At 68.4% G+C, this 13,889-nt stretch overlaps 1 protein-coding gene across 1 annotated transcript; it reads right to left on the reverse strand.

Moving 5' to 3' along the window:
- Window positions 1–374: 374 nt before the first annotated feature.
- PPRC1 (PPARG related coactivator 1) lies at window positions 375–13,627 on the reverse strand. Its single transcript, XM_065408062.1, has 13 exons — window positions 13,565–13,627; window positions 12,705–12,857; window positions 11,966–12,064; window positions 7,952–11,123; window positions 7,248–7,301; window positions 6,651–6,711; window positions 6,245–6,315; window positions 5,237–5,969; window positions 3,225–3,404; window positions 2,603–2,669; window positions 1,319–1,440; window positions 951–1,102; window positions 375–697 (listed from the first exon to the last, which is right to left on the reverse strand). The coding sequence occupies exons 1-13, from the start codon at window positions 13,625–13,627 to the stop codon at window positions 594–596; spliced, it is 5,031 nt and encodes a 1,676-aa protein (XP_065264134.1). The 3' UTR covers window positions 375–593.
- Window positions 13,628–13,889: the final 262 nt, after the last annotated feature.

Genomic DNA, 13,889 nt, shown 5'->3' on the forward strand with positions numbered 1-13,889 from the left:
ACCGTCCCACAGAGGAGGTCAGACGCACAGCTCCAGCCTGACTCTACCAGCGTGAGACCCTCCAGCTCACATGCATTCCACTCCCCCCAGGGAGGCCAAGGGGCGGGACGTCCCTGGGCCGGGCACTGGCTCCCCGGCTCTCCCCTGGCACTTGCAGGCAGCTGCGGTGCAGGCTCAGCCGGGGGTGGCCATGCTGGACCCCAGCTGGGCACTGCTGCCCGGTGCCAGGAACTACCCAGAGACTAACTCCAAAGGCCCATCTCAGCACAGCCGCCCTCACCCAAGCGCCACGAGGTGGCGCCCCTGGGCCCAGCCCACCCAGGGGGCGCCAGGCCCAAGCAACCGAAGGAGGGAGACAAGCCAGGACTGGGTTGGACCCGGGTTTATTAACCAGAGTGACTGGGCTGGGGCAGCCCCTCAGTTAACAGAGACAATTCATCTGCCTTAAATATTTGTTATAAAAACAAACGGTTTAAAAAATCTGGTGAGACACTTTTTTTTGTCTTTTTCGTTTCTCTGTAAAGCCCTGCTCAGCTGCAGCCAGGCCGGGGCACCTCCCGCGGGCACCGGGCAGAGCCGCCATGGGCCCAGCGCTACCTCCGCAAGTTGCGCTGCGCCTGTTTCAATAAGGTGTCGAAGTCGAGGGAGTCGAACTTGCTCTTGATGGGGGCAGGGTCTAAATCTTCCCGGTTGGAATCTGGAGGACACAAGGCTGCAGTGAGCGGCGAGGCGCTGGGGTGGTAAGGCACCGCGAGGGGGATCATCCCCACTCCACAGAGGTCAACCCCCCACAAGGCAGTGCCGGACCTGGGGCTGCCGCCCCCCTGCTCAGAGCTCTCGGCGGGCCCAGGGGACCCCAGGGGAAGGGGAGAGCTCTGCTCGGCAGACTCCTGCCGCGGGGCTCCCAGGGTGGCCCAGGCCCTGGCGACGTCTCGGGCTCCCCGACTCACCCAGGTCCGCGTAGTTCCTCCGGCAGAACTGGCGGCGCCCCCCAAAGCACAGGTCGAAGGGCTGCTCGTCCGGGCGCCGCAGCTTATGGCCGCTCTCGATGGCGGCGAAGGCCTCCTTGGCGTAGCGGTAGGTGACGAAGCCGTAGTTGTCCCTGGGGGGAGAGGAAGAGCCGGTGACTCGCTGCGTCCCCTCCCACGGGGCCTGGTGACTGGCAGAGGCTTCCCAAGGCTGAGGTGCATGGGCCCAGCCATGCCCACCCGGGCAGGGGCACAGCCTGCTCTGGGCAAGGACGGGGTGCCAGGAGCTACCCTGACATTCCCTAGGGAGCCCCAGCAATCCCCATCCCCAGGGCAGGGCCCGGCCTCACCCCTCAGCCCGGAAGTGGAGGGTGCACTCCTCGATGTCCCCGAACACGGAGAAGCGGTGCCGGAGCTCTGCCCGCGTCATCCTGCTGGGGATCTTGCCGATGAAGACGACTCTCCTCTCCTCCTGCAGGGAGCACAGCACAATGCAATGAGCTGGGCACAGCCCCGGAGTTCGGCACACGCTCGCCCAGCTCACCCCGAAAGCCGGCATTACAGACTCCGCCGCGCGACCCCGGCTGCTGGCCAGTGCCACTTCCTGCCCAGCTCGGCGCCCGATGGGGCCCTAAGGTGGGGATCCTGCCCCCAGCTCAGCAAGTCGGGGTGGGGTGCGGTGGGGCAGGGCCCTGCCACGCCCCCACTCCAGAGCAGCATTCACACCTGGCAAGCCCCCAGCCAGAGGGGCTCCGAGCCCCCTGGGGAAGCAGGGAGACAGGCCGGACACTCACATAGGGCGTCCGTCCCCTTTCTCTGCCGGGGGGGGGCTCAGCTCTGAGCCCTGGTGTGGGAGGGGCCGGCCCTGCAGGGAGCAGAGACCTGGTCACCCGGGCTCCCCACACCACACACTCACCCTGGAGCTCCCAGGGACCAGGCACCCCCTGGTCCCTGCACACACCTGGCCCATAGCTCCCAGGGACTGCCCCCCCCCGCTCAGCACATGCCCCCACTCCCCTTAGACCAGCACATGCCCGGCCTGCAGCTCCCAGGGATTGCCCCCCCCCCTCCCATTGCACCAGCACACGCCCAGCCCATACTTCCCAGGGACCAGATTCCCCCCCCCCCGCCCATACTTCCCAGGGACCAGATCCCCGCCCCCACACCCAGCCCATACTTCCCAGGGACCAGATCCCCGCCCCCATGCCCCTCCCCCCCACGCCCAGCCCATACTTCCCAGGGACCAGATCCCCCCCCCCCCATGTGTCCCATCCCCCCCCCCCACATGCCCAGCCCATACTTCCCAGGGACCAGTTCCCCTCCCCACATCCCCCCCTCCCCCCACACACATGCCCAGCCCATACTTCCCAGGGACCAGATCCCCGCCCCCATGTCGTCGTCCCCCCACACGCCCAGCCCATACTTCCCAGGGACCAGATCTCCCCCCCCCCCCGTCCCCCAGCCCGTAGCTCCCAGGGACCCCCCCACGCACATGCCCAGCCCATAGCTCCCAGGTCCGTTCCCCCCCCCCCCCCCCATGCCCAGCCCATAGCTGCCTGGGACCAGATCCCCCCCCACATGCCCAGCCCGTAGCTCCCAGGGACCCCCCCTGCTTGGTGCACACCCTCACTCACTATAGCACGTTCCTTGTGGAGGACTTTCGGGTGCTGGCAGTGATCCGGAGGGTCGCCGTAATCGTATCTGGCAGGGCACAATCAGGGCTGTTGGGAGCCGGGAGAGCCAGGACAAGCAGCCCCCCCCATGACAGGCCCCCAGAGCTGTTCCTGGCTTTGTGGCTGGCGCCCAGGGGAAGCCACAGGCTTGCCAAGGGCCTTGGGCATGTGCCCTCAAGCCCAGCGTGAGGCCACACCCACCCCTGGCTGCACACCAGGCCGATGGAGCCCGGGGGGGTCGCAGGCTGTGGAGAGCCCCCGGCCAGTCCCTCACGCGACCTAGGGAACAGGAGATGGGCCGGACGCTCCCCAGCCCCAAAAGACAGGGCTGGGGAGCCGAGGGGGGCTGCTGCTTCCCCAGGTTGGGGGGGGGAGGGGGCAGGCACGGGACCCTCCCAGACTGGAGACACCCAGAGCATATCGGGGCAGCAGCAGGCCAGCAGAGCGGGGGTGGGGGGCACCACTGTTACAGTCGCTGCCCCAGATGAGCAGGGTAGGCAGCGGGGGCCCAAACGGTGCAGCAGTCTGAGCCAGGAGGGCCTAGGGGTGGGGAGGGACCAGCAAGTCCCCGGGATGTCCTTACCTTCTCCTCCGGTTACTCCTCCTGCGGGGGGATGGGGAGCGGGAGCGGCTGCGGGAAGCCGAGGAGGATCTGGACGAGTAGGACGAGGAGGACGACGACGACGACCTCCCCCGGGACCGGCCGCACGACCCGCAGCTAGAGCGGGAGGAGTGGGAGCTGCGGGAGCGTCTTGAGCGATACCTGCTGAACAAGCACATCACCCGGTGAGCCCCGGCGCCTCCCACCACCGGTGGGCCCCAAGCCCCTCACCGCCAGCCCCAGCCTGGGGCTTCCTCCCATCCCCAAAGCATCGAGGCCGCGAGGTGCTCTCCAGACCCACACGCAGAGGACACTCAGCACTGCCTGGGGCGCTCCAGGGGACACCTGTCCGCCCAAGCCGGCCTCCTGAACCTCATGGTACGAGGAAAGCCTTCAAAACGTGCCCCTGGCAGGACAGCGCCTGCCTGAGTCTGCAGAGAGCCTGAGCCAACGGCCGTGTTCATTACGGTATGGCACTGACTCTGAAACCTAACGAGCCGCTGGTGGCCTGGCCCGCACTAGCCGTCACTGAACGGTTCGGCTGCCAGGACAGAACAGGAGCATGCAGTGTTCGGCACCAGGCACCGGATCTGCCTGCAGGGCTAGCCGGGCTCCCCGGGACGGGGAAGGGAGCAGGGCGGGCGGCCCAGACACGGCTCCACTCACTGGTTGCCTGGGGAGCGAGGTGGGGAGCAGGACAGTCTCTCTGGGGCTGCGTGTCAGCCCGGCCGATAGCCAGGGGCTGCAACGAAGACCGAGCATTCGGGCCTGGCGGGGGGCAGCTCACAGCGCCTCGAGGCGGCCGTGGAGCACGCTGGCCTGGCTGTATGGAGTGGAGAGGAGAGGTGCCCCCCTGTCCCTGGCCCCCGTTCCTGGACTGCACAGCGGGACGTGGGGCCGAGGAGCCTGATCCCACGGGGCCCAGGAGCTCCCCACCGCCTGGCAGTGCCAGCAGGGCCGGGAGGGGCACAAGGACAATGGGATTGAGGGGTACACACTGGATGGTGGGGAGCGCCCTCAGCCGTGCCAGGGCTGCTCCAGCCATTTCAGACTGGGCTTGGCGCTGGGGGAGCAGAGGTGATCGTGCCCTGGCTGGAGGGACCGGGCAGCCCCCCCCACACACACACACCCCTGCTGCTCGCTCTGCGACGCCCAGCTCCAGAAGGCAGCGCCAAGCCCCCGGGCGTACTCGCAGGGAAGGAGACGGGAGGCAGAGCTGTCCGGTGCCTCCCACGCAGCTCCAGGCCCCTCTGGCTACTCAGCAGCGACAGCCGGGCTTGGGCACCCCACCAGCAGCGGGACTTGGTCCGACCCGCGTGGGCCGGGCCGGGCGCCAGCCCCACAGTGCGTGAGCCCTGGGGTCGGTGCGGACATCCTGCCTATGCCAAGGCCTCCGGCGCAGGGGCAGCCCTGCTGAACGAGCGCCTGGCTCTGCCCGGGCAGACGCAGCCCTGCTCACTCCACGGCTGGCCCGGTGCCCCTCGACATGGCTACGACACAGGCGAGTGATGGGCAGCCCATGGGCCCTGTGCCGCGCCGTGGCTGCAACCAGCCCACGCGGTGCTGCACCGGCGGCTTCCCACACGGCTGAGCGGGTGCAGAGAAGAACTTGGGCTCCGGGTTCTGTGAAAACCCCCTTCGACGAGGGAGTCAAGAGCACCCCCCGGAGCTACCCCGCCAGCTTGGTGGGGGGCGCACATGGCCCAAGTCAGGGAACGAAGCTGCCCCCCAAGCATGGCCATGGTGGGGGACCCAAACCCAGAGTCCCCCCTGGCTGAGCAAGTCTGGCTCAGCGCGGGCGGGTCCCCCAGCCCTGGGGCATCACCCCACCCTCCACATGCCCAGCAAATGCCATCACGGGGCCCATCCCCCGAAGATCCCCCGGCGCTCTGCAAGGCGCGTCTCCCAGCCGCCCGGGTGCCCAGCCACACACAACGGACAGACTCCGTGGGGACATCCAGCTACGGCGGCTGTGTGACGGAACCGCCACTTACCTTCGCCACCGCTTTGGAGGGGGGGACAGCGACCGGGACCGAGACCGGGAGGACGAGGAGGAGGAAGACGAGGAGGCGCTGGCCCCGCTGGACGTGGAGCTGAAAGAGCAGCTGGTGTGGGCCCGGGGGCTTGGCGAGGCCCGTCTCCGGTAGCAGCGCAGGGACCTCTTGGCAGCCAGCTGCTTCGACTGCGGGTCCCGAGTCTGCAGCTCCTCGTCCCGGCAGGGGGATGCGTCCGGAGACAGCAGGACCGAGGTGGGGGGGCTGCTCCTGCCAGCGGCAACCTGGCTTTGGGCACTAGTCCGGTGATCCAGCTGCTCGCTGGAGCCAGGGGCAGCGCCAGGCTGGGGGCTGAGCCCAGCCCAGGCCAGCGTCCGTGTGGAGAGGGAGGAGGGCAGCTTGATGGTGATATCCTGGTGATGCTTCACGTTCCAGCGGGAGCCCAGCTCCGACGGGGCCGGTGTGCCGGGGAGCCTAGCGCCCTCCTCTGGCTGGGCGGAGCCACGGACGCAGTAGTCATGGTCTCCGGAGCCCACGTGGCTGGGGGGTGGGCCGCAGGTCGTGGGGGGCGGGCCCTTCCCCCGAGGTTTGCTCTGAGGCAGCGGCTTCGCTTCCATGAACTTGGCAGTTCTCTGGCTGCCCTCCTGGGGGGCGGCCCCGGGCTTCCCCAGCAGTGAGACGGCAGCCAGGGGCTTCCAGAGCTGGTGGGGCGGCGTCGCCGGCGGGGTGAGGCCTGCGAGGGAAGGAGGGCGTTCAGGGGGGCCCCCACGACACGGCGTGCGCCCTGACAGCGAGCAGCATTCCGTGGCCTGGGCCCCCACCCCCGCTCAGCATTCCCCATGGCAGCTGCCAGCCATGCCCCCCTCGGGTGCTCGGTGCCCCCTTGCCTCCCTGTCTGCTCTGTGGCTCTCCCAGCCCTGGAGTGAGGAGCCAAACCTGGGCAGCGCTTGCCAGACGGGTGCCAGATCTCCCCCGCCCCCAGCAACCCCTCCAGCCCCAGGGCTTTACCGGCGACGTTGGCCAGCTCTGGGGCATGCAGGCTGTCCGGCGGGTTCTTGTCCTGGTGGCTCTCCGACCTGCTGGAGGGAGAGAGGGGTCAGCGCTAAAAGCGGCAATGGCCAAGACCCGTGACCTTCCGGGCCAGGTCTCTCTCACCCCCACCTCAGTGGGGAGTGCGGGCCGGCGGGGCCCCCGCGCCCCACCCAAAGTGCCCATCACCGCAGCCCGGGGCACAGATGGCACAGCCCTGGGTGCCCGGGCAGGAGAGCATGCCCCGGGGGCACTCACTGTCCGGCTCACAGCAGCACGGAGAGACAGCACCAACCCATCCCCAGCTGCCCGAGCTCTGCCCGCACCCCTCCCTCAGGCCAGGAGCCCCAGGGCTGGGCGGCACCATGGGCACCTCCAGACTCACCCAGCGTTCCCTGGCGCCAGCCTGTCTCTAGGGCATCGCACGTGCAGCTCCTCCTTCGTGGCTAAAACGAGAGCGAATGCAGGGATGGCTGAGGGAGACGCTGCCACGGGGGGAGCCCAGCGTCCCCACTCCAGGGCCCGCTAGCTGGGAGAGGGGGCCTGGTTCCTCCTCACCTCTGCACAGCACAACACCTCTGCTGGGGCCCCCTCCCTCCGGGCCTCATCCGGGGCCCCCCACTGGCCCAGTTAACATATGGGGCAGGGGTGGGGAAATGGGCCAGGTCTGCCCTTCACCGCAGTAACTGCGCACTGGCAGCCTTCGGGCTGCTCCGATTTACGCCGGGACCCATTGTTCAGCTAACCCGGGAACTTCTGCTGACCCACAGCCTCCGCCGTGGGGCTGCCCCACCCAGTCCCTGCTACACGCCAGAAACCCGACGCTTGCCGAGCTCGGGACGGAGCGTCAGCCAGGCCGGCACCTCCCTGGACGTGGGATTGCAACAGGCCTGTCGGGCTAGGGGCCGGGTCAGGCACATCCCAGCCCCGCAGAGCCTGGGGGCAGGCGGGGGAATGGCCGATCAGGGCGCCAGCCGCTCACCTTCAGTCTTCTCAAACTGCTCCAGCAGGCTGGACAGGTCGGAGGCTTCGATTCCTGTGGCGGGAGAGGAGACGCGGCTTGTCAGGTCCCTTCCGGGCTGGGGTCCTGAGCTGGGGCAGAGGGGCTCAGGCTGACGAGCCCCCCCCCCCCCCCCGAGGAGCAGCGCCGAGGGACACTCACTGGCACCATGGATGGCCACGCTGCTGCCATGGGGCGACGGGGCCAGATCCGGACCAGCCGGGACTCTCGTGAGCCAGGGCTCCAGGGCAGAGTGCAGCGGGAGGGGAGACCCGTGGGGAGCAGGGGCCTTGCCATGTCCCGACAAAGGGGGGTGGCCTTTCCCGCGAGCAGGAAGGAAGGGGGCTCGGGTTCCTCCCAGGGGGCCCCAGGCAGCGGGGAACTCTCAGGCCGGATCCCCGCTCAGGGCAGCCCCAGAGATCTGGAGTGGCCAGCCTGGGCCGAGCCCCCCGACCCCAGGGGAAGGGCTCTGCTGTAGACAGGTTCAGCTTCACTGCTACTCACCCTGAGCCAGGCCCGCGACGCGCCCCCCCATGAGGCCCTCCCCCGCCCCATCCTCAGCACCCCACTGCCTCCTCCTTGGCGCCCACCCCCATCATACTCACTGCTCCCTCCTCAGTGCCCCTCCAGGAGCCCCTCCCCCGCCCCCCCTCAGTGCCCCACTGCCCCCGGCGCGGCTCCCTCACCGATTTCACTGATGAAGGCCTGCACGATGTCCTTCCTGGCGCCAGGCTGGGCCGGGCTGATGAGGGGCCGATGTCTCCATGGCTGGGCAGGGGCCGGCTTGGTGGGCTGGCTCTCCTCACGCGCTCTCAGCAGTGCCCCCGCTTTCCCAGGGATGGACGTGTGCCCAGGCGGCCGAGGATCTTGCAGGACAGCTCTCTTGGGGTCTGGTCGGGCCCCCTCCAGCAGGCTGGGCACTGGGACCTTTGCTGGAGCTGCAGCCTCTGCCCTGGGGCAGGTATCAGGGGGCTCCCCCACAGGCCGGGGGGCAGGGGACTCCCTTGTGGGCTGAGCAGGGGGATCCCGCACAGGCTGGGCAGCGGTTGATTCCCCCACGGGCCGAGGGGCAGCAGCAGAATCAGACTCCCCCACAGGCGGGGCGGTGGCAATAGGGGGCTGGGCAGCAGATGACTCACCCACTGCCCGGGAGACAGGGGGCTCCCCCACAGGCCGGGTGACAGGGGGCTCCCTCGTGGGCTGGGCAGGGGGCTCCCCCACAGGCCATGGGGCAGGGGGCTCCCTCGTGGGCTGGGCAGGGGGCTCCCCCACAGGCGGAGGAGCAGGGAGCTCTCTCGTGGGCTGGGCAGGGGGCTGCCCCACAGGCCGAGGGGCAGGGGACTGCCCCACAGGCCGAGGGGCAGGGGACTGCCCCACAGGCTGGGCAGTGGTTGACTCCTCCACGGGCCGAGGGGCAGCAGCAGAAACAGACTCCCCCACAGTCCGGGTGGTGACAATAGGGGGCTGGGTGGCAGATGACTTCCCCACAGGCTGGGGGGCAGGGGGCTGCCCCACAGGCCAGGCAGCAGTTGACTCCCCCATGGTCCAGGCGGTGGCAATAGGGGGCCGCCCTACAGGCTGGGAGGCAGGTGACTCGCCCACAGGCCGGCTCTGCCTCCTGGGATCAGATGCCCGGCCAGAGGGCTGTGGCCCGCGCTGGGGGGGCTGGGCTGGCACCTCGTGCTTGGCAGCAGCGGTGGCCTGGCTGGCTAGCACTGGCTTCATTGGCTGTGCTGTGAAAGCTGAGGGCTCTTGGCAGCTTGGTGCCAGGGTCAGGGTGGCTGGGCTACCTGGGAAGGGGTTTGCCCCCGGGCTCTGCAGAGCGGCCCCTGGATCGCTGTACACCATTGGAGGCACTGGCGGCGGCAGGGGGACCCCGGGCCAGTAGGGTGGCTGGAGGCCCAGGGGCCAGCCCATGGGGGCACACGGCACGCCTGGGCTGAAGGGAGGTGGTGGCAGGGCAGGGGTGGGCCAGGCCACGGCTGGCGGGGGCAGGCCAGGCACCAGGTGAAAGGCGTTGGGTGACCCGCCAGCGGCCGGTGGTGGAGGCAGACTGGGGTAGCTGGCAGGCGGGGGCCCAAAGCAAGGCCAGGAAGGCACCGGTGGGTAGAGGGCATAGGGCGCTGGGGAGGCCAGCGGGATCACTGCAGCAGCAGCCCCCAGGGCCGGCGGGAGGACAGGCAGCTGTAGCCCCGGGGGCACTGGAGCCGGCAGAGTCTTGGGGGGCCCCGCAGGTGCCTTTCTGGCCAGAGGAGGGGTGGCAGGGGGGCTGGCAGGTTTCTCTGGGCCCCTCTGGGTGCTGGGCGTCTCCACGGGCTGGGCAGGCTGCGAGGGCGGGGGGCGTACGGGCGCCATTAGGCACGGGATCTCGGCCAGCTCCGTGGGGGGCTCGGGGACGCTGGGCCACTTGCTTGCTGCCTGCTTCTCCCCCTCCTTCCCGTCGGCCCCGCTGGGCTGGCGACGCAGCATCCGCAGCCGGTACTCGGTCAGGCTGAGCGCCCTGGGCTTGGATGGCCAGCCGGCAGCCTCCCCGCCAGCACTAAGGTCATCGTGCGGGGGGGTGCTCCCTTTGGTGGGGGCAGGCCGGCTCCCCTCACTGCACCCAGGAGCTACCTCTCCCTGCTCGGCTGGGCCGGGTCCCACGGCAGCCGGCTGCTCCCCGGGGCTGGGCACGGCCCGCTCCGAGGGCCCGGGGGTCTCAGCGCTCTGTACAGCTTGCTGCGTGTTGGGCTTCTCAGTCTCCAGCTCCTTCTGCACCTCAGGGCGACCCTTCCTCTGCAGGCCACCCCCTGCTGCCGCTGCCCTCGGTCTCCCTCTGGCCGATCGCAGATCCATCTGCCCTTCCTTCTTGGCCTGCGCCAGCTGCTTTTCCAGGAAGGTGGACACTTGCACGGACGGCCGGGCTGCCCGGCTGGGGGAGCGCTGGGTGGCTGGCGGCTGCACCGCGGACGTGGAGCGGAGCCTGCGCACCGCACAGTCCCCATCTGGCTTGGCCTGGCCCTTCTGCGATTCCTCCCTTTTCTTTTTCCGGCTTTTCCGGGCCCTTTCGCGCCCTCGGCCCTTCTCGGTGCCCTGGCGCTTCCTGCCCACTGGTGCCTCTGTGCTGTGCCGGGAGCTGCTCTCCAGATCCTGGTCTCTTTGCCTCGCCTCGTCCTTCGCTTCGGGGTCAACCCCCCGGGGGGACTCTCTCTCCTGGGTCGGGCTGGGAGGCTCCTCTTGGGGGGCCCTGATGGGGCCCCCAGTCTCGCACCCCTGGGCAGGCATTCCCACTGGCACCACACCATCCGTAGGCAACGGCTCCAGGGCACCACCCCCCTCGCCAGCCAGGCAACCGCTGGCTCCCTCCCCTTCAGCTGGGAGCTGGGCTCCTGGGCCCAGCTGCTGCAGGACCACGGGGATCTCCAGGCTCTCGCCTTCGCCCGGCACAATCTCCAGCAGGAGCGGACTGGTTAAGAACTCCTTCGCCACTGGCTCGCTGGCAGGGTCCAGGCACACGGTGAGCGTGGGCAGGCAGTACGGGTGCATGGACTTCACCAGCTCACTGAGGGACCCGGCCCCCGTGCTAATGATGCAGGGAGTGTCAGTGTCTTCCGGCCACGCTGCCTCCTCACCCCCAGCCTCGGCGCACAAATCCATGGGGCTCTCCCGCAGACCCCCCGTCACTGCCACGCCGCCGTGCTGCCCAGGGCTAGCAGCCTCCTCCTCCTCCTCCCCATCGCTGCGCTGCGGGAGGGGCTGGGGCCTGGGGAGCTTCCGCTCCGCCCGGGGCGCTCTGCTGGGGCGCGGCTTTGGCGCTGCCGGCTCTTCGAGGCAGCTCAGTGGACAGTTCCAGGGCAGATCCACAGGGCCCGTCTCCACCTGGCAGGGAAAGGAGGAAGAGGCAGGTGATGGTGCTGCCCCCCAGAAGCAGGGTGGCCCCGAGGCAGAGCAGTGCACCTCACATAACCTAGGAGGCGACTGCCAGTGGGCTCAGCCGCCCCTGCTAGCAGCCAGAGTTACGCCCTCTCCTCGTGAGGCGCGTGGACTGGCAGGGACCAGGCCAACAGCACTTTGAGCCCCACGGGGGGGCCAGTTTTCACTGATTTGCAACAGCCCCACCCCGCTCCTGCCCCTTGACAGGCTCCCGAGTTACGGCCAACCCTCACTGCACTGGAGTTGGCCGCCCTGGCGGAGAGCATGCCCCACGCCGCAGGAGACAAGGGCTCGAGGATTTACAGTCACCCTGCAGCCCAAGGGGCAACCGACCAGCGCCAGCAGTGCTGGGGTTCCAGCTGGCCAGGACTGCGAGCCGTAAGTGCCTGGCCAGGCTCCTGACACCCGCCGGCCTGGCCCGGTGCCGCTCCCAGCCCCGCAGAACCACGTCAACGGGAGGGGCAAGGGCTGGCGGCCCTTTAAGAGAGCGGCACGCTACGAGCATGAAGATGCGTGTCCGGGCGCTGCGCGGCAGCTCCAAAGCCAAAGCAGCCCCGCTTAGCCGGCCGGGCCACTCCCTGATTCTGCCTCTCCCGAGCTCAGCAGCGGCCCAGAAACCAGGGAGATACTGGAGCGCAGGCAAGGGCCAGCAGGAGTCACCCTGCACAACCAGAGACCCCCCCCCCCCACCCATGGGTGCAAGCAGGACAGCCAATCCTGCTGATGGCTTCCCCAAACACCCGTGCTCGTCCCGGCCTCCGGCTCTCGCCGAGGAGCTGCCCTCTCACCTTCCCGATGGCGGCTGGACCGCTGAGGCCCCACGGATCATCTAGGGCAGGAATGCTGCGCTCAGGGGAGGCCCGGGACAAGCTGAGAAACTTCTGAAACTGATGGGTAGGAAGGAGAACGAGAAGGTGGAAAACACAGACCTGCCAGTCGGAGCCTAGCCGGGTGAAGCCGTATGGCCAGCAGCCTCCCCGCACCAGCCTCTCCCTCCCCACCACATGCCCAGCATGGCAACTGGCCCCCCATCTCCAGGGTACGCCCCAGCCTCCGCAGGATCCCAGAGCTGGAATCACACCCCGCTCTAGTGCCTGGCTCACCAAAGCATGAGCAGCCCGAGCCGCCTACATGCCACGGCGGGATGCGCAGGCCGCTTCGCTTTGAGCATCTCTGCTGGTCTGTAGCCAACAGCAAACCAAGGTTTGTCCCACCCCCAGCCCCGCTCCCTCTGGTTTCCCGCAGGGCAGTTCCTACATCTCACTGCTGGTGAGGCAGGTGACCGCCAGGGGGCACCCTGCAGCCTGCCAAGGCCGTGCAGTGATATCACCAATGACCAGGCCCGGCTCGGGGATGGGGGGGTTTCCATTACAATGGCATCGGGATCTGGAGCCTCCTTTCCCAGAGGCGGGTTACCGTGTCTACGCGTGTGCTGCTGCCAAGGGCCAGGGGCTAAGTGAAGTGGAAGGGGCTGGTCTAGGCACCTCCTGGGAAGGGAGGGTAAGACGGGCAGAGAGCAGCTCGTACCGAAGAACTCTCGCGTTCCCGGGGCAGTGCCAGCAATTCGGAGTCCAGGGTGGTGTCAAACGGAGACAGGGTCTCGTCGTCCGTGCTGTCCAGAATCTCGGTGATGGCCGTCAGCAGGGACAGCTCGTTTGGAGCATCCAGGCAGGCCTTGTTCTGGGGAGAGGAGAAAGCCCTCGCATCAGGGGCACAGCCAGATACCAACCCTGCCCTGCCACTCTCAGGACATGCTCTAGCCACTCGTCTTCCCCTCTCTTCACACCTGTCCCTGGCCAGCAACACGGAGGCTCAGAAATGCGGGTGCCCACTGAGGGGCCAGTGGTAACTAGCTCTGCCTCTGCCCCAAACGTCCTTCGAGCAGGGCCCGGCTAGGGAGGCGCCCCCAGGACTGGAACGCTCCCGTTAACCCGCACAGAGCTTGGCTCAGAACAGAGGCAGGGAGGTGCCCAGGATTAACGCTGCCGTGAGGCTGAGGCAGGGGAATTAGGAGCAGGCTAGCTGGCGTGGGGGCCGGCAGAGGTCCTTGGCAAAGAACCCTTGTGAGACGGAAGAAAAGAAGGGGAAGAGCTGGACCAGGGACTGACTCCTGGCCACTATTCCTTGCGCTGCTCACCTCACGCCCAGCGAAGCGGGGCAGTGTCCGGCAGGGAAAGCAGCAAACAGAGGGGCCAAAGCAGGCAAGGGACGGAGATTCCCAGACCTGCCTTATCCTGCCTCGCCCCCCACCCCCCAAGGTCACAGGACTGGAGATGCCCCAGGCAGCTTTGGATCCAGGGCTGTGGCAGGTCCCGCATTCACCCATCTCGCCTGCGGAAGGCCACAGCCCAGCTGTGTCCCCTGCCTCTCTGTGGGCAGCCCGTTACCTCGGTCAGGGGGCCGAAGTCCTCGATGATAGAGATCATGGAGGAGTCCAAGTAGCTCTGCATCGTTCCCAGGATCCCTTCGGCCTCCAGGATAGCATCGCTGCAGGCGGGAACCAAGTGCAGGCTCAGCTCATCTTCCTCCAGAGAGAAGCACTAGAGAGGGACAAGGAGACAGGTTGGGGGGGAGAAGCCAGTGCTCACCAGGCTACAGCCCCCGTTCTGTTCTGCACAACGGGGCCCTGCTCTACAAACATAAGAACAGCCAGACCGGGCCAGACCAAAGGTCCACCTAGCCCAGTATCCTGTCTGCCGACAGTGGCCCATG

The sequence above is a fragment of the Emys orbicularis genome, chromosome 7, assembly GCF_028017835.1.
Source record: "Emys orbicularis isolate rEmyOrb1 chromosome 7, rEmyOrb1.hap1, whole genome shotgun sequence".
Classification (NCBI taxonomy): domain Eukaryota; kingdom Metazoa; phylum Chordata; order Testudines; family Emydidae; genus Emys; species Emys orbicularis.

What these genes read in the sequence shown, in the direction of transcription:
- PPRC1 (XM_065408062.1), bottom strand. Translation starts at nt 13,627, where the DNA reads ATGCAGAGCTACTTGGACTCCTCCATGATCTCTATCATCGAGGACTTC. An exon ending in AGGAGTAACCGGAGGAGAAG is followed by an intron (nt 2,670 to 3,224) that starts GTAAGGACATCC and finishes GTGCCCTGCCAG; the next exon opens with ATACGATTACGGCGACCCTC. An exon ending in CTCCACTTCCGGGCTGAGGG is followed by an intron (nt 1,103 to 1,318) that starts GTGAGGCCGGGC and finishes CTCTCCCCCCAG; the next exon opens with GGACAACTACGGCTTCGTCA.